Raw genomic sequence first — 23,527 nt, 5'->3', positions numbered from 1 at the left:
AACTACGTCTGCGTGATTATCACGGTCAAATTGCAAAGTCAAATGACATGACATTTGGTATATAATCAGGTCCCAATCCCAACTGGGAAGTTATCATACGCATATCACTTTCATTATAACACATATCCTAAGTGGGGAGTAGGTTTCCGAATTTTTGCGAAAAACTGAGTATCTTACAAGCCGTTCAACTTAGAGAGCTTAAATTCAGTATATAATTCTTTACTAAAAATAAACAGAACGTGTCCTGGCATTTTTAAAAATGTGTTTTATGAGCGGGGGGGGGGGGGATTTTCTATATATTGAAAATTGGTAGTGGGTTGATTTGTAAAAATTATCGAAAACGATTGATATTAGTTGAGAAACTAATTGAGGATGAAAACTACAGTCCTTTGCATTTTATACCCACTGCTTTCTAATTTAAGGATTGCTGAAGCTGTTGTATAATATATGGAGCGTTCACAGCATAAGGCAATCAAACCACAAAGTTGTGAGAAAAATAGACATAACATTTGTATTCCAAGCTTAATTTTATGAGCATTTTAAATTAGTACGGCATGCTTAATTATATGGAAAACTAGTTTTTCTTTCTTTTCTTCTTACGTTGGTCTACTTTATCTTGATTTGATACTTTCAAATTTCATCCTGTTTTCTACTGATATGTATATGTAAGCAAAGAAAGAAATAATTATATATGATAAATTTAAATTCATCTTAATTTGGAAGATGAGAAACACTTTACCATTGTATATCGCAAAGGTCAGATCCACCGGTATTGTAACAGAGCGGTGCTTGAGCGATTGACGGTAGGAATTCAAACTCCGATAAGTGAAAATTTCACAGTCTTGTTTTATTTCAAGTGTAACCTCTTTAGTCAATGGAGAGAAGGACGTGGATCATGCGTCAGAGTTGATTACGTTGGTGGGTCGGAGTTGGTCACAATGGTTCAGAGTGGTTCATAGTTGGTTGTGGGTCAATTCTGTATTCTACCATTAATTTCATAATTCACAATCACCTTGTCCTTTAGCTTAAAGACACAATTGTGGAACGTAGAATTTAATATTAGTGATGTAATAAACCCATAATGGGTCGCTTCTTGTTTTACCTTGGTGCATTATACTTTTGCAATGGTAAGACAAGTGTTTACCTCTTCTGGGTAGTTTCACAGTTTCACATTTGTAGAGGTGGTCAAGGAGTTTTCAATGAAGGATTTATTACCATCTTGAACGCTCGCTATTTTGCACAAGTTAGCATAAAGACTCGGGACTCTTACCATTTTTTTTAAATTTTAGTAATACTTTTAAATGACATACTACTTGATTCCCCTTACCATTTTCAAATTTTGAGTTGCACCCCTCCTGAGACCCACCGGGGAACCTTGGGGCAAATCTTTTTCCTCGACACGGGGTACCTTTGAAATTATAAAATACATGTTTTCCGGTGTTGACATCTGTTTCATCGTTTCAGACTTTTATTAGTGTCAACGGGCTTCATGGATACCACGCTTCTTTATTCTCTTAGTTTTCAGATACAAGCCCCCATGTCGTAAGCGTCAGTGGACCACCGATGCGCAACTGGCGACATTTCGCCAAAAGTTGGTGATCCCGCAGCTACGATCCGTGGTGGCCCCACTTCGGTTTTGAAAATTATACCACCAGCGGCAGAGACTCAACGAAACGCCAACGAACCACAAAATTTCTCCCCCAAAATATGTTAAATCGCCCATATGCTTGATTTGTTTATATTCAGGTGAGTGTAAAAAACACTAGGGGAAAAAAGCAAGTATCCCAAGGTGGGCGCGAACCTTCAACCTTAAGTTTACTTGCCGCATATTCTTCTGACTTCGCCACGGAAACGATGAAGAAAATCTCGCTTGTAGAAGGATAAATTATTGATGTCTTAATTTAGCCAATCAAACAAATCCCTCTATCTCGAGTTCTGTGAGATGGTACTGTGAACCGTTTCAAGATTTATTGCTTTCTTGTGGGGTCCTATCTATGTGCAAAATTTGAGAAAATCGCCGACGCGCACCTTCGGAAACTCTGCTCTTTAGTGCAATGTTGACAAGAGATGGTGTGGGTCAATGAAACCTTGATCCACAAAATACTGACCCACTACACATCGTGACCCACAATGACTCAACACCCAACGTGACCCATTCACCCACCATGACCCACTCTGACCCACCACCAAATATAAACAACTCTGAACCATTGTGACCAACTCCGACCCACTAAAATACATCGTCATTAAGTTTGATCCATTATCCACGCCATCCTCTCTACTGACTTAAGAGGTTATATTTGTAATAAACCAATTTTTCCCAGTAGTTAGCTCCTCTAAAAACTCATAGCCTGCATCTCAAAAGCCAAGCAGTAAGTCCTATTGCCATTGTTACAACTGGAAATATCAAAATCCAAAAGAGCCTGAACTTCTTTCTTCATTACAACCAAATGAAAAAAAAGAAGAAAAATGGAGGTCTTGAAAGTAAAACGTAGACAAAGTTGCCAGTGTGCAGAAAATGCTATCTAGAAGGCACTGAGCAGAATGGGTTGGTGGGTCAATGGGTCAGTGTGAGTCACAGTGATGGTGTTTCGCAGTGGGTCACGCCTTGCTTACCTACGATACACTGACCCACTCATAAATCTTGACCCATTTGACCCACCGACCAACTCAATCTCTGATTTTACATTTAGTATACCGGTATCATTTAAAAGACGAAACATACATCTACACAATTTTTTCTCGATTGCGAAGGCTAGCTTGATACATATACTAGTTGAGATGGTAATTTCTTCTTAAGGTGAGAAATTGATATGATTAAAGAGCCCATCTTGAAGTGGTTACAAACTACACTCCAAAGTTATTAGAAACGCTTTCGCGACCCCAGAAAACTATTACTTCGACAAATACTTAAGTAAGTTTTTACATTTTATTAATCATATCTCCAAGCCCTTCATCCTGTAAAGATGGGGATGAATTTGGATATAACGCCATTGAGTGCCTCACTACTCATCTCAACGACCGAGAAAACAATGGATAACACTCTACAATCAGTCATTTTACACTATTTTTACATGCCACTCTTCCCAACTTCAATCCCTTGAGGTATCTGAATTCCACAATATTTTTTTCCTTAGATTGAAAGTAATATGTCTCCCATGTTAGGTAAAAGTTGCACCAGACATTCCGAAGCAGGGATGAATTCAGGGGGTAGCCCGGGGGGAAATCTCCCCCCGAAGAAAATTCATTCCCCCCCGGAGAAACTTCCAAAATTTCAGTCACAAAATGTAGAAATTACTTCACCCAATTATTTGCTTTTCTTTCCGTGCACGTGCAGACGAAATCCGATCTCTCAATATACATATAAATAACGCAGACCCATTGTATATAAATATTAAACTAAGATAGAATACCAAAATAGTCAATAAAACCTATATTTCTTAACGCTATGACCGAGTTTGGCAGAACATGAAATTTTCAACTGTTGAAGAAAAGTTTGTATTTTAGTAAGTACTATACTCTCGCCCTATATTATATATTAGTACTGTAGGTAGCATTAGCACAGATTGAGATAGGAAAGGAAAGATAGGGCTTTGATCATTCCATATGATCTCTGATGTCAGCAGACTTCATTCAGTTCTTGAAAATGTACGGTTCTTGCATTATTTGAAATAGAGCGCCTAAATTCCATGTGTTTGACGATTGTTAAAGTAAACACACCTTTCTTTAACTAAAAATAAGTGAGTTAAAGGGTGAGATTCAGAGGGATCAGGGAGGAACAGTTATCCCTCCTGGGTTAGAGATTTATATAGAATTTATCAATATAATAGTAGTATATAAGTGAAAGATTGCTATTGAAGGTGACGAAGATCCTGCTCAGTGCCGTGCAATGGGGGAGGGGCAACGGCCCCGGGCGCCGAAGTAAGGGGCGCAAAATTCGGAAGGGAAAAGGAAAAGAAAAGAAGGAAAGAAAAAGAGAGGAATGAAACACATATGCACATGTGGGCATGTGCACATATATAAAATGAAAGGAAAAAAGTAATAAAAAGTGCTCAAAATCAAGGAAAAGCAGGGTTTACTTTTTAAAATTTTCTCACCTTTCGCAGCTGGTCTGTCGACCTCACTCACACGTACGGGGCTACCGTCGTATACTCTCGCCCCAAGCGCTGATTTTCCATGACACGGCACAAAGTCGTGGAAAATCCTACTGAAGATTTCGTAAACTAAACTATTGATGTATATGCAATGAAGAAACCAAGGCTAATATGCTTGATTCAGAATCAGAAGTGTGAGAAAGAATGATAAGTTTTTGTTAAGATTTTCCTATGTGTTTGTTTTAGGACAAAAAAAAAAAAAAAAAAAAAAAAATGCGTTAATTTAAATCTTTTTGAAAACTTCTACATTAGTAACTACTGAACATAGGAAATAATAACAAAAATAGCTACTGTAAATAGCAGTTAAAGTTTAGTCTAAAATATTTTTGCCAGTCTTTATTTAATGTTTTAGATAAAATTAAACGATTGTTTTTTTTTAATTAATCTCTCATTGAATATTTAATATCAGCAATTAGTCTCAATATTAGGTAAGATGTGCATGTGAATGGAATTGTTAAATATGCTGCTTTCTTGCAAAAATACAGAAAAACAACCCTTCCCTCCCGAGGAGTTCACATTCCCCCCCGGGTGAAAATGTCTGAATTCAAAAGTGTTCCGAAGTTTCGCTGGAATATACACGTATACATACATCAAAACATTTAGAGCTGTGTGAGCAATGCTTTTGATGTTGCTCCTGTAAATTCAAAATTCAGGAGGCATAGTCGCTCATACCAAAACGTGGCATTAAATGACATTGTGTTTGTAACAGTGTCACGAACTCAAACTATGGATTTGACACTAATCTCAGTCACTTGAGACATTTTATTTTTCATCCTTTATCGCCCGCTATAATAATGGGTTTAGAATCAATTGAATTGATTTTGAGTTTAACGTCCCGTCAGCAGTGAGGCTATATGAGACGTAGACCTACTAATTAACGCGAACTACATGAGCTCTCGCTGGGAGCCGAATCTGGGTCTCCCACACCGAAAGCGTGTACGCTATACGCTTAACCACAAATGAGCTTTACGATGAGAGTTAAATTTGGACTTTAACGCTTTCGGAGTTGTAATTATTAATTTCGGCAACAACGAGAACTATGGATTCGACACTAATATCGATCGCTTTTACTGTATATATATTGGCGGAGAGAAAGGGACCACATCCATATACAAAAGACTTGCAGATTATTGAACTAAAATCCTTTGGAAAGAAATCCTATTCTGCCTTCTTTCTCGAGTATGAATAAGTCTCTTAGACATGACTTCGTGTTCGTAAATTTCCTGTTTACATAGTTTTGGGGATCGGGAGTTTTGTGTCTGTAACGAAGATTGGAGTTTGTATAATAATTTCTGTTTATACCCGAATAGTCTCTTTACCTTTCAGAAAGCGTAAATCACTTGCTGTAATGAGAAAATTCAGAAGTAACTTCCGATGACAAATAGCTGCAAATAAATACACTACATAATTTATTCATTGCGATGATATTATTTTCTTAATTTGTATTTAACATTCACATATATCATAGAATACCAACGTACTGTGAACACCTGTTATATTTTAAACATAATAATCACTTTGTTCTGCAATGATTGTATGTTATATATATACAACTGACGTATTTTAATGTAATTATTTTATATAATTTTTCATGCATTGCGGAAAATAGAATTTCATAAAAAAAAAATTGACTCAAATGCGAATCGAACCATCGACCTTACGATTTGAAATCCAACGGCGTACCACTGAGCTAACACAAGCGCTCAACGAATAATACTTCTAGCGATATATACCGGTATTTAAGATAATAATTACATTCATATCCACTGCAAACGCTGTTTTTGTTCTACTTTGACTTTCATTTTAGTACTCAGGAGAGAATAATGTTCTATGTCTTAACTTTCACCATTCTTTTACATATGGAAAGATTCGTTTACGTATCTAAATATTCCATTAAGTATGGAGAGCAAAATGACAAACAAGCATGTGCTGGCATTAATACAGTTTCGAAATATTGTATCAATAAGTATTTCAATCAATGTTGCTTTTTTATATATAATTGGTAACAAGTCTTATTATATTTAAAAGAAGAAAAACACATCTGCAAGATTTTTCCCGATTGCAAAGGTTGGCTTCGAGGTTCGAACCTGGTTTACTTTTTCCCGAAGATACCCGAAGTTGGACTTAAAAAATTTTTGCCTCGAAACAGCAATAAAGAATGCGCTCAACCTTTTTGAGACAAGGTGTACCTGTTCTGTTTCCTCTTTTAAAATGTGGTAACATATTGTGTCGTCCTTATGTAATTTTTTTGATATGTTTTCCTGACATCAAAAAGTCAATTTTTAAGAGTAAGAATTTTGTATCCAGTTTGTATTGTCAAATATACAATTTACGCCTCTTTATCATGTAAACACGTTAAGTTATTGTTTTTCTGCTTATCTGGCATGTATTGGCTTTCATTAGCCGAGAGTGTGCTAACATTCTTTGATACAATGAATGCGTAAGGGAGATTTTGGGTTTACTAAGCTAACAAATATACTGCCAATCTTGTAGATCCCTAAGTCTAAGTAATTCATTCTTCCCGTTTCTCTACTGTGAACGATGACCCGTTATGCATATTATTTCTATAACCTAGGGTGACCAGACGTACTGATTTTCGCAGTACAGTATTGCTTTTCAAAGAGCTGTCCTGCATTGTTGCGAAGACGCCTGGAAAATCGAGAAATGTCCTTTTTTAAAATGTCCTGAGTTAACTTAGCAATATTTTCATGTTTCGTTCTTTATTCAAAACATTTTGAACTACATTGAGAAAAAAAAAAGTAGGTGGCGTACTTAAAAAGATAGGTTACATGCGTAATTCCTATAGTTTTTGGACTTAACGTACAGCAGAAGTATAACTGAAAACGCATGTTTTATAATACTTTCTGTATAAGTGTTCCATCTATTCGTACTTTCTGTATGAAACAATGTAGGCGGTCAGTATCTCACATAGAAATGGACATATATAACCTATAGCTGACGAAGGTAACATAAGTATATGCATGTGATATACGAAAAACTGTTAGATGTCAGACATCCTGCAATGGCATGATGTAACATCTAAGGGCAGTGCCTATGTAGCATACGGATAACATATGCTCTGTACTGATTTCTATAGTAAGCAGGAGGATACCGTATATTTGTACAATATACCGCTGTCCGGAGAACGGATTTTTCTCTGTGTACAGGCATTCTTTTCCTGAACGGTGAACCGTTGTGTTTTTTGATACTCCTCAAAAGATTAGGGAAGGAGAACAATCAACAAACCATTGTTTTTACTGACAATGAGAAGGGCTTATTGAGATATCGGTAAGGTAGAAAAGGTTTCTTTTTTAACTTACGACAGTGATGCTACCCAAGTTAAGTATGTAGAAGTTCCCCTTGTATCGGTCTACATTTTCCCTCATTCGTTAAAATAATTCCACGCTGTGAAAATCGATTTCAAAAAAGGTCTTAATCCCTACACGAAGTGTCGCTGTATGCTCATAAGAATAAACCACTTTATCATTCATCAAAGCATTTGGAGTTGTGTTGAATTCCTTTAATAGTTTTGTTAACAAAGCGAATTATTAACTTAAGATTAACGTTAAATGAAATAAGGACATGAATATTGCGGACGCAGTAAACTATCATAAATAGGGCCAGCCTTAGGTGATGCGGGGCCCCAGATTTACAGCTAACTTGCACCAAGGTCTGTGCATATATATATGTCGGTCACCCTGCTGGTCTAGTGGTTAGCGCGTGCGCCTGTTGTGTACATAGTCTCGAGCCCGATTTTTGGCGGAACAGCACACAAAATTTAATTTCATAATCACTTCCTTTCATTAATCATCCATCTCCTAAGAACAAATCCTGAGATGTCAAATACAAAAATGTCATTTTTCATTTCATTTCAAAAGTTTAATAGAGATTTTGCAATCAGAATGGATGGCAATCAAAATGTGTGCTTAAATAGTGCGTGAAAGTTAATCGACTAAACATATATAAGGTACATTTCAATATAAAATTATATATATGTAAATCTACAACTAGCAATATTAGTATATCATATCTGAAAAGGACATAATCGTAATACTATTTGTTTTGATGACCTCCCTCGAAATTTTGGAAAATTGTTAAAGTAAAACCTAAATTTACGTTTTCAGTCCCAGCATTACCAAACACTGAGGGCCCTTGGACCCCGAAAGTTTCAAAGTTGTTAAAATAAACCATTAAAATTCCGTTTAGTTTCCTCATTGCCGAAAACATTCCGGGGGAGGACTCCCGGACCCATCCCGAAATAAAATCCTGGCTAAGCCAATATGCCCATATTAAATATAGTAAATATCTATAGTACTATAGAATTTCGTACTAATATATTAAATACAACAGTGGATCAGCAAGAAAATTTAACAACTTTGACACGTATTTCAAAGAATTGAACACTTTTCTAAAATATAGGTGATGTAACTGATCCTTTTGCCCCATCCTGCTTGCGGCCATGCATACAATAATAATATATTTTAGGAGGTGTTTTAAAAATTAGCAAAAGCTACCAACAATTCTTATATTGTGGGAAATATAAGAGAATTACATCTTAAAAGCGTTATAATAACTATAAATACCATAAGATTGAGATGCCGAATATCGGATGGTTTCCCAATATCGGATACTGAGAAATATTCGATGTAAAGTGCTGCAGCCTAGCGGCCGTTATCGTAACTGCACACTAATCGGTGGGCCATTAAGTGCCTTAGTTACAATACCTCCCGCAACATGTTTACTTGTGTGGTGAAGTGTTTTGTGATTTTGATCTCGTAAAATATTTCTAATATTTATTGTAGTTTATTGCATTATGTCGTCCATGAAGGTAACTTAATTATATTCATACTATAATTGTAATATAGAGTAAGAAGAGTAGTTTTATATTACGTGATGTTTTGGTAGTTCGTTTATGTTGACTTGATGTATATAGTTGAAAGTTGCCACACGACCTATGTTGCCAAATATCGGATATCAGATATTAGGGAACGGTATTGCTGATGTCATTCTTCGATTATTACATATGACAGAAATCACTCGAAGGAAGAAGTGGGATCCTGAGGTTATGTTCCAGACTGTTGCTGCAACGCAGATCCTATGAGCAAGCGTTCTTCTAAAAAAAATCATAGATGAAACATCTTCTTCAGACGATTCATTAAGTTTTTTTCTTTCAATCGATGCGGAAAATAGAGTGGATGACGAATGTGTGTTTTGTTCACAGCCGTATAAACTTGACAAAGATGGTGAAAGATGGATACAATGTATCCAATGTTTTAATGAGCACACAAGCTATGTCCAGGCACTGATCCAAAAACGTAGAAATCTTTTGTTTGTGATTTTTACCAGTACTTCTTAGTAAATCTTACTATAGATGAGTAGAACAACGTTCAGTTACGAATAAATCCACATTATTAGAAAATAGCCTCTTTTGTTGAACAATGTTTAAGTACCAGAAAATCTACATATCAGTGCATATTTTAAGACATTTTCACTAGGCGACATTAGAACTTAAGAACAACTTTACCGAGTGGCTTTACCGACTTTTCATATTTTGTGCAAAGTAACCCCTGATGTACAAAGTAACCGTGTCTTACGGTACCCCCTAAATTTTTATTGCCTCGTTGTACAAAAGTCTGAATTCAACGCTGCTGATAATAACAATCAATAAATAACAAAGATGCAAAACTTTGTGGTTTTTATACAACTTTTCCGGTTATTTAGTGAATGACCTTGTATATGTCGATGTAACTTCCTTCAAGAACAGCATTATATGTATTTCAATGATATTAGTAACAATGACTAGTAGTAAGTGAGTGGAACGCAAACTTTGATAGAAAATTGAACACACTGTTTCAGAAACGAACTGGTTTGCATATAGACACAATTACATTCCCAATAGTGAGAGGCTAGAGAAAATTAAGAATCATGTCTCAACACTGCAGCATGTGTAAATCGTATCTTCAAAAGTTAGAAGAGAAAAGATATACACAAATACATAAGATTGTGAAAAACAGTGCTAGGGAAAGATATATACAGGGTGTCTCAAAAATCCCCTGACAGGGTAGAGTTACAGCATAATGTAAAAGAGAAAAAAGTTATATATATATATATATATATATATATATATATATATATATATATATATATATATATATTGTAAGGATCCCCACATCATAACAAGAGCACATGTCAACACAACACGTGCTATTGACTGTAAACAGCGTAGCAGAAGAAAAGCCGACACGAAAGACACCGAGGAACACCGAAAGAAGACGTACCTCACGGAAGGACTCGAAGACGATAGATAAAAACCGAACCACCAAGGTACCCGGCATCAGTCAACACAATCGCTTAACCTTTACTTTCTTATGTCGCTGTGGACTAGGAGCACCTCTTTATTACCCTATGTCGCTGTGGACTAGGAACACCTCTTTTTTACCCTATGTCGCACTGGACTAGGGATCCCATCTTAAACTTATAATCCAAATCTAACCTGCTACCTGCCAAAGTGTTCTGGAAACTGCCATAAGTGGAAGGGACACACGACAAAACAATTTAATATTCCTTCACTTGGTCATTGAGAAAGAGACATTGAATTAGAGACACTTGTATTTATTATATTTTGTAATAAAACTTGGTGAAGGTAAAAAATCACCCGGACCATCATTTGACTCTGGTATCTTAAGTACTAGAAAACATATTAAAAATACAGTGTGGTTCTGCATATTAATATACTATCACTAAGGATTTAATCAAATTAATTTATTAATGATACTACGATTCACTTTTATTTTCTTAAAAAAAAAGTTGTTTCTTAGAATATTTAAACAAGTGTATGTTTCTGTGGCTTAATATTAAAAGAAATTCTTTTCTTGCATTATTTTAGATCCGTTTCCTAGCGGAGATTTTGTGGCCTCTGATCCTATTTATTATACTAATGTTTATTCGAAACAAAGGTAAAGCAGAACGTCAACCTACATGTGAGTACGTTGTGGTATAAGATACCTTCTTTATAGAATGTATTAGGGGAAACATAATATTAGCCATAGTCAAAATAACAATATTAGTTTAATATTATAATATCCCACATGATTTTGTTTACAAACAACCAACATATGCTTATATTGATAAACACCAACAACGCATTACGTCTTACAACATACGTCTTACTACGGATTACTACAGCTACAGACGAAAGGCACCAGCGACACTACCGGGAGCACTTATATAACCAAGAGGATTTTAGCAACAAGCATCAGTCTGCGAATGGTCATCTCCCTCCGTTAGCTTGATTCGGAGCTCAAGGAGATACCTAACCCAAAGGCTCTAGTTTGCTCGTAACTCGAGGCTTCCTCTCTTCCCACTCAGCTTGTTCGGAGCTTTGTTGGGACTCCTAAACTGAGTCGCCTAGCTTGCGTCGGAGTTCTGTGACTCTTAACCCCCTTTGTTTGCATGAACAATCGGGTTGAGTTGATTTTGAGTTTAACGTCTTTTTAAGCAGCGAGACTATATGAGACGGGACCTATTGATCAAAGTGGAATCCGTACCACATGAGCTCCCATCGGGAATCGAACCCGAGTTTCTCACGCCAATGGAGCATTGGGGATCCTAAAACCCCTCAACCCAGTTTGCTCGGGGCTTGGGTCACATCTCTTTACCCAGTATTAGAGAATGTACATTAAACTGATGTTTTATACTGTTTATGGATGATTTTATAATAAAATTTGGTAGTTGGAGAAAACGATTCCAGGCTATAATTTGTTCTACCTATAGCAGTGTGGAAATTGAAGCACTTCGAGGTGGGGGGGAAGTTAGTGTGGACCTAAAATATACTTATACTAAGAATATACTCTTGCAGCAGTGGCGTATACTGGTTTGATGGCTTGGGCTACCACTAACCTTTATAACATCTGTACATTATTATTATTATTATTATTATTATTATTATTATTATTATTATTATTATTATTATTATTATTATTATTATTATACTTTAGTTTCCACGTTATTATACAATCTTCAAAATAAGAAAAAAACTTACACCATCCTTTTATCAAGTAGATAAATATCATTTTCTCTTTACTAGTAAGACATATTATCTTATTAGTATTAACAAAAAACGATCGTACATTTCTAGCTTTATTTATTGCATGAGGTATCACTACATTTCGCATTGGATAGGTGGTAACCCTACTCACCAGAGCAAATGGAAGCTGTCCGAGTAATAATGAATGCTGAAACAGGCGATTAGGAAAGTAGGAGTCTCAGTCTATAAGAGCTATGCAAACTACTGTAAAACACAAAATTTTCGTTGCGTTAACGCAAATCGCTACACGACGAGGCTCATGAAGTCCAAAACGATTCCCAGAGAAGCCCAAAATGGGCACCGACAACGTTGTCGGTGTTTATTTTGAAACGCTTTGCATACATACATATTCAACATGTAACAAATTTCACAGAAGTACATCCCCACGTTAAGCGGGTTTGCATATCCAGGCTCCTAACTATGAAAACATTTACGATCACTCCAATCCCAATCATTTCATAGATTCAACCTGTTGTATATAAGTTATTAGGACGTAATATTGAATGTAGTTTATATGAAAAAGACTTTTATGCATTGCAAGACCTGTAACGCCCAAATATTCACCACAAACTTACAGTGATATCGACATAAAAAAAAAAAAAAGTGTGGAGCAGGAAACTACTTTACACACAAGTCTAAAGAAGCGCAGAGAAGACGTTCGAACTGGTCAAACTGTTTGGGTCAATAGTCTATCAATCATAAGTGTATGTGTTCAAACCCTGTAGGAAGTAATTGTTTTGTTTTTCCCTAAAAGTGTGGTCCAATTTTCATCAGAGGACTGAGAACATTTCTTTGAATAAATCTTTGGCAACTACTTTTATCTCAAATTCGATTAGAAGGGAACATTATATGAATTGCAAATCTAAAATCCAAAGCTGAAAACAAAATATTAAGTATGTTCAATATTTCATTATTATCCTTTGATTTGTAATAAAAAACTAATTATAAGCATTGATGATTTCAGAAGATTCTCCCCGGTTAATGGTCAATATATGAATGAGAGAAAACTGATAGAACATTATTAGTCTACTTTGAGCATGATCAAAGATATGGCCACGAAGGGGGAAATTTATGTCGACAGGGTCTCAAATTCTCCCACAGGTCGTGCCCTGTAATCATCACTGTTTGAAATGTTTCCTTAACAAGAATATTACATTTATTTCTCGTTCTACGTTTTGAAATGGCACAATCATAATTTTAAAGAGAATTATAATACGATAAGCATTCAAATTTATAGAACTAATGAAGTAGATATTATTATGTAAGTTATCGATTTTTACTCGGATTAAAACTCGAATATTCCTTTGCATCGTACTTTAAAGTAAATACTCTCTCTATATAATTCTTACTGGAAAGCATGTTTAACTCCAATTACTTAATCAATATTTTTAATAATGTATTTTATTGTAATATTTTTACTATTCAATGTCGTATACACTTCATTTCCTAAAGCAAAACCTCGCAAATGTATAGTGGGCTAGTGAATATTATCAAATAAATTATCATTTAGTTTACGTAGATACTTGTTTGCTGATTTGAAACTTCGTACTTTAACTAATAATAATAATAATAATAATAATAATAATAATAATAATAATAAAAAAATCATAGCCATATCTCATAAGAATTTAAGGCTTACTCAATAAATGAATTCAACGTGGTCTCTATCCGAAGTTCTATTTGTTCGAATCCGATAGAAATACAAAGAAAAACTTCGAGAACAGGTAAAAGAAAAATGTTACTTTGATGGGACTGGAACTAACCTTTAAGAGCTCTTTACAAATTAGAGACAAATGCTTTAGACACTTTGTCTCTTTTCTTTAAGTTAACTGATTCATGAACGTATCTGAGTAAGTTGTCTCTATTTTCTACTCAGTTATACGTGTTTTACAATCATTTCCTTTAACTTTGAACGAAAGGAACACGAATACAAAAACATTCAGAAAAATTCAAATTCCGAAGTTCCCCACCGGTAATCGAACCCGGGACGCCGTACATCAAAGGTACACGTTCTAGCCACTATACCAGCGGTAAGAGCGAATGTAATGTATTTTGTAGTGTCAGAAGTTTATACCTATATGACCCTGATGTAATATGTCTATTGATTTTTTAATGTTTACCGTATTCGTTACTTTGAGGAATGATACATGTTATTCATATGGGTTCTATTACGTATTCGTCCATAAATATTATATACATTATCAGAATTATTCATGATCTTCCATGGAAATCCACTGGTACATGCACAGTAGAAACAGAAGAATGTAGTTTACTGATATTAGTACGAATACAAATTTCTAACAGGCTGTCAGAATTCCTTAGTGGAAGCAGTGGTTCCCAACCTGAGGACACGCACTTTCCTCCAGGTTAAGCATGAAGAGGGAGTAAGGGGGCGAAAGCTACTGGCAGACAGGAATTGTGAAATAAATAAATAAAGCACCACTTATAATGACTCTTTAAAATTTAGCTTGACAATTTTATAATGACTGTTTAAAAACTAATACTGCACCAGAAGGGTAAGCTAAAGACTTGCTGAAAATAAATATACATGCCTGAGATTATTATTATTATTATTATTATTATTATTATTATTATTATTATTATTATTATTATTATTATTATTATTATTATTATTATTATTATTATTATTGGTCTCCCACTTCTTGGCCGAGATGTGAAATATTCACCAGCTTCTTCATACCACTAAATCAATTTCCTCACTGTTTTCTTGTCACAGCCCATATCCCTAGCTATCTGAATGGCAGTTTGTCACATAGTTACTCGATCTATGATTTCCCCTCGCATAGTAACAGACAGTTCTCTACAGCCTTTAGAGAAAGGCATTTCGACAGCCTGTAGAAATTTGCATTGTGATTCGTATTAGCAATGACAGTAAAGTGGATTTTTCTGTTTCTACTGTGCATCATCAGCATCATTATATCAGATGTATTCCGCCATTACCAGCGGGTTACTTACCGCGGTTGAGAAACTGCCATGCTCCACGATCTTCTGTTAACCTTTCCATCTTCACATACGATTTTTCTGTTTTGATATCGCCAATAGCCTAATTCTGTTTCTATATACAGTACTCTAATTAATCTTCTCCCTATCTTTCCTGCCACCATACCCTCTAGCACATCCCTCATGATGCATTTCCTTCTTAACCAATATCCCAACCAGGTTCTCTTCCTCTTCTTAATAATAATTTTCTCCTTCCATTTCTAACACCCTCTCATTCGGTTTCCTCTCAACCCAGCTCTTTCTTTCCATTCTTCTCCATGCACATATTTCGAAAGCCTTGAATTGCTTCTCATCATTTTTGCGTAATGTCTATATTTCTGCGACATAAATACAGTAAAATACAGTACACGAATCATTTTATGAGTCTTTTTTCAATTTTATTCAAGGTCCTACAAAATAGTATTTTCTTCATCCTAAATGGTTCTTTCGCCATTTCTATCCTTGCTTTTATTTCAGGTTCGCATTTCATATCATCACTAATAATAGTACTCAAATATCTAAAACTAGTCACCTGTTGTTTTTTCCCTCTCCTTCTTCTATATTTGACACCGATCGCTTCGTTTCAATCACCATGGAGTTTGTCTTTCTAACATTTATTTTCATTCCATATTCTTCAGAAGCCTTTCTCAAGTTTTCTACATCTTATTAATTTTCCTTTAGATTCTGCAACAGCAACCATATCAACCCCAAACCGTATACACATCATCATTTTATCTCCTACCGAAATTCCATCTTCATTAGGTAGATTCGATTTTGCTATCTCTTCTACATAGCTATTAAATAATGTCGGCGAAATACATAATCTCTGTTGAACTCACCTTCCAATTACGCTGTCTGTCTACTGTGCATGCACCAGCGAATTTCCATGAAAGATCATGAATATGATAATTTATATAATATTTATGAACAAATACGTAATAAAACCCATATGAATAACATATATCATTCCTCAAAGTAACGAATACTGCAAACATAAAAACATCAATAGACATATTACATCAGTGCGAAATAGGCATAAATTTCAGACAATTCAAAATACATTTCATTCGCTCTTACCGCTGGTATAGTGGCTAGTACGTGTGCCTTTGGTGTACGGGGGAACTTTGGAATTCCCGGGTTCGATTCCGTGAGGGAACTTTGGAATTTTAATTATCCTAAATGTTTCTGTATTCGTGTTCCTGTCGTTCAAAGTTAAAGGAAATGATTGTAAAACACGTATAACTGAGTAGAAAAGAGAGACAACTTACTCAGATACGTTCATGAATCAGTTAACTTAAAGAAAAGAGACAAAGTGTCTAAGGCATTTGTCTCTAATTTGTAAAGAACTCTTAAAGGTTAGTTCCAGTCCCATCAAAGTAACATTTTTCTTTTACCTGTTCTCGAAGTTTTTCTTTGTATTTCTATCGGATTCGAACAAATAGAACTTCGGATAGAGACCACGTTGAATTCATTTATTGAGTAAGCCTTAAATTCTTATGAGATATGGCTATGATTTTATTATTATTATTATTATTATTATTATTATTATTATTATTATTATTATTATTATTATTATTATTATTATTATTATTATTATTAGTTAAAGTACGAAGTTTCAAATCAGCAAACAAGTATCTACGTAAACTAAATGATAATTTATTTGATAATATTCACTAGCCCACTATACATTTGCGAGGTTTTGCTTTAGGAAATGAAGTGTATACGACATTGAATAGTAAAAATATTACAATAAAATATATTATTAAAAATATTGATTAAGTAATTGGAGTTAAACATGCTTTCCAGTAAGAATTATATAGAGAGAGTATTTACTTTAAAGTACGATGCAAAGGAATATTCGAGTTTTAATCCGAGTAGAAATCGACAACTTACACAATACTATCTACTTCATTAGTTCTATAAACCTTTATGCATATCGTATTATAATTATCTTTAAAATTATGATTTTGTCATTTCAAAACGTAGAACGAGAAATAAATGTAATATTCTATATAGGTATTTGTTAAGGAAACTTTTCAAGCAGTGATGATTTCCGGGCATGACCTGTGGGAGAATTTGAGACCCTGTCGACATAAATTTCCCCCTTCGTGGCCAGATCTTGGATCATGCTCAAAGTGGACTAATAATGTTCTATCAGTTTTCTCATTCATATATATTGGTCATTACCCGGGGAGAATCTGAAATCATCAATGCTTATAATTAGTTTTTCATTACAAATTAAAGGATAATAATGAAATATTGAACATACTTAATATTTTGTTTTCTGCTTTGTATTTTAGATTTGCAATTCATATAATGTTCCCTTCTAATCGAACTTGAGATAAAAGTAGTTGCCAAAGATTTATTCAAAGAAATGTTCTCAGTCCTCTGATGAAAATAGGAACACACTTTTAGGGAAAAACAAAACAATTACTTCCTACAGGGTTTGAACATATACACTTATGATTGATAGACTATTGACCCAAACCGTTCGACCAGTTCGTACGTCTTCACTGAGCTTCTTTAGACTTTTGTGTAAAGTAGCTTCCTGCTCCACACTTTTTTGTTTATGTCGATACCACTATAAGTTTGTGGTGAATTTTTGTGCGTTACAGGTCTTGCAATGCATAAAAGTCTTTTTTGTATAAACTACATTCAAATTTACGTGCTAATAACATATACAACAGGTTGAATCTGTGAAATGATTGGGATTGGAGTGATCGTAAATGTTTTCATAGTTAGGAGCCTGGATATGCAAACCCGCTTAACGTGGGGATTTACTTCTGTTATATTTGGTACCTTCAGTCTGTGGGACGTAAAACTCAAAATTTCATTTCATGTGCCTTCAGTTGACAACATTAATTACTTTATAGATACACATTATTTACTGGTAACAAATAAAACAAAGAAAATCTATAAAATGTTCTAATACGGACAGTCACATTCAACAGATTTATCAAATGATTGTATAAGTAATCAATAGTTGCACATAGTTAACTTAAAGATCTGTAAATTTTTGGATATATTTTTATAGGATTTATCAAAATATTTCTAGCAAAATTTCAAAAAAACAACGCACAATAATTTAATTATCTCATAACCCGGTTGATGGATGTTGAATAGTTGTTTAGGGTTGTTACCTTTCCTACATATACGGGTGCGCCGTCTCCCAATTTGATTTAATAGGGGACTTTATATCTCCCGTATTAAAAAGAAATCACCACGAAATGCCATTTAAATCTGTGGAGTATATATTTGAAAAATAATCTCTATGACGAATTTTATACACTTAAGACAAAATATCAATTCAAAAATACTGCCAAAGAGAGCAATGTTGCTGCTATCAAAGTTGTAAGTAAAACAGCTTCAAATCAGAACATTAGTTCATCTTCTGTACTCTCAAATCATTTTATAGCTGTTCTGTATAATGCAGAACAGAAGTCTTTGATCAATTAATGGCGACTGTTTTGAAACAAATGCAGAGTATGAAAATTAAATGTGTCATATCTATAGTTTTGTGCGGAGAAGAAACAAACTTGTGAACCAAAGGTTTAAGAACAACTCAAGTTATTAATATAAACTTTGCCGTAGACTATTCACTATCATCATAAAAGAAATACGAAAGACGTTTTGAAACGAAGAAATATAACATACAACTTTGCAAGCGGAGGCAAAGAAACCTAACGTAACCAGACTAAAGACAAATTATTTACCACCTAGTGATATACGTTCGTGAGACTTCGTGCTATTCACATCGTCTCTCGCTCGCTCTTAGTGTACGACGAGTCGATTTAAGTTTGTGTACTGTGCGATTATCTTAGTGGGATATTGAATTTATTAGTGTCTTCTAGCTCTTCATATCTTTATTTCTTCGAGTGATTTTGTGGTCGTTCTACGACGAAATTTCGACATGAGTTGTTTACGTGAAAATACCTTACGCATAAATTTTGGTCAAGTAAGTCAAAAGCCTTCTACAATTTTTGTCCATGAATGGATCCGAAACACGTTTAAATTAACCATAGATCAAATCCACAGCATTGAACTGGACTATATCAAGAAACAACTGTATATTAAGTTAGTCAACAAGGTTCTGTGTGAACGAATTCTATCTTCTACTCATGGTGAAGTCAAATTTACCGATAGTGACAAGGAATATTTACTTCCTATTGATCTCGCTGACAACAGTATTACCGTCGTTAAGGTGTCTTTGTGCCCCATGGAACTTAGTAATCAACAGTTAACACGAGTGTTTTCTCAGTATGGTGAAATACAGTCAATCCTAGACGAACAGTATTCTGCGGATCATGTCTATGTCACCCGTACTGGACGTAAATTAATTAAAATGAAGGTTAAACAAAATATTCCTTCATTTATTACTGTGTGTGGTTTGCGCCTCTTCTGTAGTTATTCCGGTCAAATCCAAACTTGCGCGTTGTGCAATTCACAGGACCATTTTGTTCAAGAGTGCCCCCGAACAAAAGGTCCGCCCTTCAAAGTTCACCCTCCAGTTCGCAGCTCTCCACTGCCACCGCTTCGTACCCCTTATAATCTCCCACATGAAAAGGTGTCTCTGCATACTGATAACTATACGGAATTTCCTCTGCTCACTTCTGCTCACCCTGGTATTTCTTCAAGTCCTGACGTTCCAGCACCTGAAACATCCCACGATCCCGTCATTCGCCCCGACCTACAAATGGAAGAAGATCGTACTACTGACCCGGAAGTTATTGTCCCTCTGGAATCTACTGCAGTACCTCAGTCTACTCCTGAATGCAAGGCCCAAGAAATTCTCAAGGAAGGACAACTAGCTCAGGTAGGTGACCAACAGTCAGTAAAGGACTTACAAATGGATTCTAGTGCTCCCTTGGACCACGATAATCAGTCTGTTGTGCCATTGGTAGCCGAATCGAATACCACCCGTGACCGGAATGTGCAATCACTCACAAGTGATTCCGCCAATGAATCCGATCTTAGTGCCCCTGTATATGAAAAACGTAAACTTTCCAAATTAAAGGCAACTGTTACTGGAGTTTCAAAAACTTCTAAAGGAGGTCGTTCTTCAGATGTTACACCTGTTTCAGGTGCACGAACACGGGCCACCTTGAAAAAGTTGAAAGCTGGTACCCCTGTTGGGGAAGATTTATAATTATTTTCTTTGTATTATTGTGGTATCATTTTCAGCCCTTTATGCAGTGTTTACCACTTCGTTTCACTTTATTTTTGTTTATGTATAGTTTTAGTTTTGCCACCATTAACCTAAATGGATTTACTTCTCCTGTTAAACAAGAAGCGTTAAGAGATTTTATTTACAAAGCAGATATTGATGTGTTGTTCGCTCAAGAAGTGGCCCTTCCAGAATATGGTTCTCTTTCCAATCATACATGCTATTCTCGTTTTACAGAGAATGGGCTAGGTACAGCAATTATCTATCGTAGTGATCTAGCTTTTAAGACAATTAATGATTACCCAAATGAACGAATCTCCCTTGGTATGCTTGAAAGCATCAAATTATGCAATATTTATGTCCCCTCTGGTTCTCATAACAAGAGAGAGCGCCAAGATTTCTTCAATACTGACCTTGCTCAGGCTCTATTTAATGGTACTTACCCTTGTATATTAGGTGGAGATTTTAATTCCGTTTTACAACCCATTGACCAGACTCCGAACTTTAACTTTTCTCCCGAACTCCAGCGCATAGTAAATACGTATGATTTAGTGGATGTGTGGCGTCATTTTCGACCCGCTGACCCGGGTCACTCATTTCATACTTCACAATCATCTAGTCGCTTGGACCGTTTTTACATAAGCCGCTCACTTGTTGCACAAGTGCGCCATATTAAGCTCGAACCTGTTTGTTTCAGTGATCACTATGCTCTAATTATGAGAATAACCCTACCAGTATCCAAATTTTTGAGAAGTAGTCCCCTTTGGTATTTTAACACCTCTATACTTATGGACCCTGAGTATCAGCATTTAATTCGAGAGGAATGGCGGATCTTGTTTCCGTTAATATCACGCTATCAGGGCAAACTTATGTATTTTTGGGACAAGCGAATTAAACCTAGATTTCGATCCATAAGTAAACAATATTGTATTCAACGGACCCAGGCATACAATACTCAATACAACTATTACTCTAGTCTTCTCAAAGAATACATGCAAGAACAATTACGAGGCCGTCCGGTCAGGCCTCAAATTCAAGAAATCAAAGCGCATTTATTGTCGTTGCATAAACAACGCATGCGCGGTTTTTTTGTTAGAAGCAAACTTGTCCAGGCCGATGACACGGAACAAGCTAACATCGTGCAAATTCACAAAGAACGACTCAGAGGCAAACAAAAGCTAATTTCTTCTATTAAGGGCAAGGATGGCCAACTTTATGAAGGTTCGCAGGTCCTTCCCCAATTTGTTCAGTATTATAAACAATTGTATACAAAACCTAATGTACATAATGAAGATGAATCTCTTTTGGACTTTATTCCTCTAAACCTAGATGTAAATGCTCAAGAGTATCTCAACAGTCCCTTCACACTTGATGAAGTCAAGAGATCAATTCAATTAGGGAAACGTGGTAAATCTACTGGTATTGACTCTTTACCATTAGAATTTTATATTACTTTCATTGATATTCTTGCCCCGTTTCTTACGGATCTCTTCAATGAATATCGAGATACCTGTACCTTAGGGGAATCTCTATCCACGGGTATTACTGTATTAATCCCTAAACTGCCTAACTCTAACTTCATAGACAATTATCGTCCTATCAGCCTTTTAAGTGCAGACTTAAAAATTTTAACACGATGTCTCGCGCTTCGTATGAAACAATATGTGGGAGAGTTATTAAGTTCCTGTCAATATGGACATGGGCAACAAGCTTTAATTCATGAAGCCTTAGCTAACATAAGAGATTTTATAGCCTATCATGAGACTGCCTCTCCTACGCCCGTTGCTATTTTATCTACCGATTTCTCGAAAGCTTTTGATAGGGTATCACACGAGTATCTTTTTAAAAATTTGGTTTCAATGGCGCCTTTTTGTCCATGCTCCAAGGAGTATATCATAACAGGACAACTACATTAAAACTCAATGGTAGTCTCAGTTGTGTCATTCCTTTCTGCAATGGTATTCTTCAAGGTGATAGCATGTCGAGCCTTTTATTCAGTTTCTCGGTTGCACCTCTCATATACGCGGCACAAACCAGACTCACTGGCATACACGTTTATCAAGCTTCCATTTCTGTCGCAAGTTATCTTGATGACGTTCATTTCTATGTTAACAGTATATCTACCTTAGAAGATATTCAGAGCCTTTTACACAGGTATCAACAAATTTCTGGAGCGATTTTAAATAAAGACAAAACAAAACTACTATGTATACACCCCGAATACCGAACTACATACAGTTCGCACTATACGATTGCTGACTCAGTTAAAATCCTAGGTATTGAATGGTTCAATAACACCAAACAAACCATTCACTACAATTCTGTCATAATTGCAAACAAAATACGTGGTCTTTTAATACAGCATAAGCCTCGCAATATGAACATGATCAGTAGGAATTCATTTCTCAAACAAAAAGCATTGAGTCTTTTGTGGTATTTCTGTCAGATTTTCCCTCTTCCCACAAAAACATATAACTTCCTCAACAGTCACGCTTTGTTCTTTCTGTGGAAACACAAGCTGTTGAGAATTGCACGTGATCAACTTGAGCTTTTACCAGCTCAGGGTGGCGTAGCGTATGTAAACATAACCCTCCAGGCAAAATCATTACTGCTGAAAAGAAGCATTGAATTGTTTACGAACGATAGGGTCAGTGTGTCGTCATCTGTTCTCTCCGCATGTTTAGGTTGCATCGACCTTGAAGCTCCGATTCATATTTTTCCTTGGGGAATTAAATTCCCACACTTGTGTGAACCCGTCTTAGATATCGCTTATGCATTAATTGAACGAGCACAAATTGAGTTAATGCCTGTCAAAGCACTCTACAGACATTATCTCAGAACGCAACATATCGTCATGCCCCACATTCAATTGAAAGAACCACAACTTCATTGGAATTATATTTGGCAAAATATTAATGCTCCCTTTTTAACTACCCAGCAACGATCTCTTTGGTATTTTATCGTTAATAATAAATACGAAACGCGAGACAGACTATATCAGCTCGGTATAGTGTCTTGTAATCTGTGCGACTACTGTCATAATATAGATACTCTTGAGCATCGCTTCCAATACTGTACAGAGATTCAACATATATGGACCAAATTTAGTACACTCATAAGTAA

At 35.6% G+C, this 23,527-nt stretch overlaps 1 protein-coding gene across 1 annotated transcript in view; it reads left to right on the top strand.

Moving 5' to 3' along the window:
• LOC145672005 (phospholipid-transporting ATPase ABCA1-like) overlaps positions 1 to 23,527 on the top strand; it is a 378,961-nt gene that overhangs the window by 11,410 nt on the left and 344,024 nt on the right. Inside the window, exon 2 of the mRNA XM_081741187.1 lies at positions 11,041 to 11,134. Coding sequence (XP_081597313.1) covers positions 11,041 to 11,134 — 94 coding nt within the window. The remainder of the gene's footprint in view (positions 1 to 11,040; positions 11,135 to 23,527) is intronic.

The sequence above is a fragment of the Thermobia domestica genome, chromosome 15, assembly GCF_964235325.1.
Source record: "Thermobia domestica chromosome 15, izTheDome1.hap1.1, whole genome shotgun sequence".
Taxonomy (NCBI): domain Eukaryota; kingdom Metazoa; phylum Arthropoda; class Insecta; order Zygentoma; family Lepismatidae; genus Thermobia; species Thermobia domestica.
This window is presented reverse-complemented; position numbering and strand designations above follow the sequence as displayed.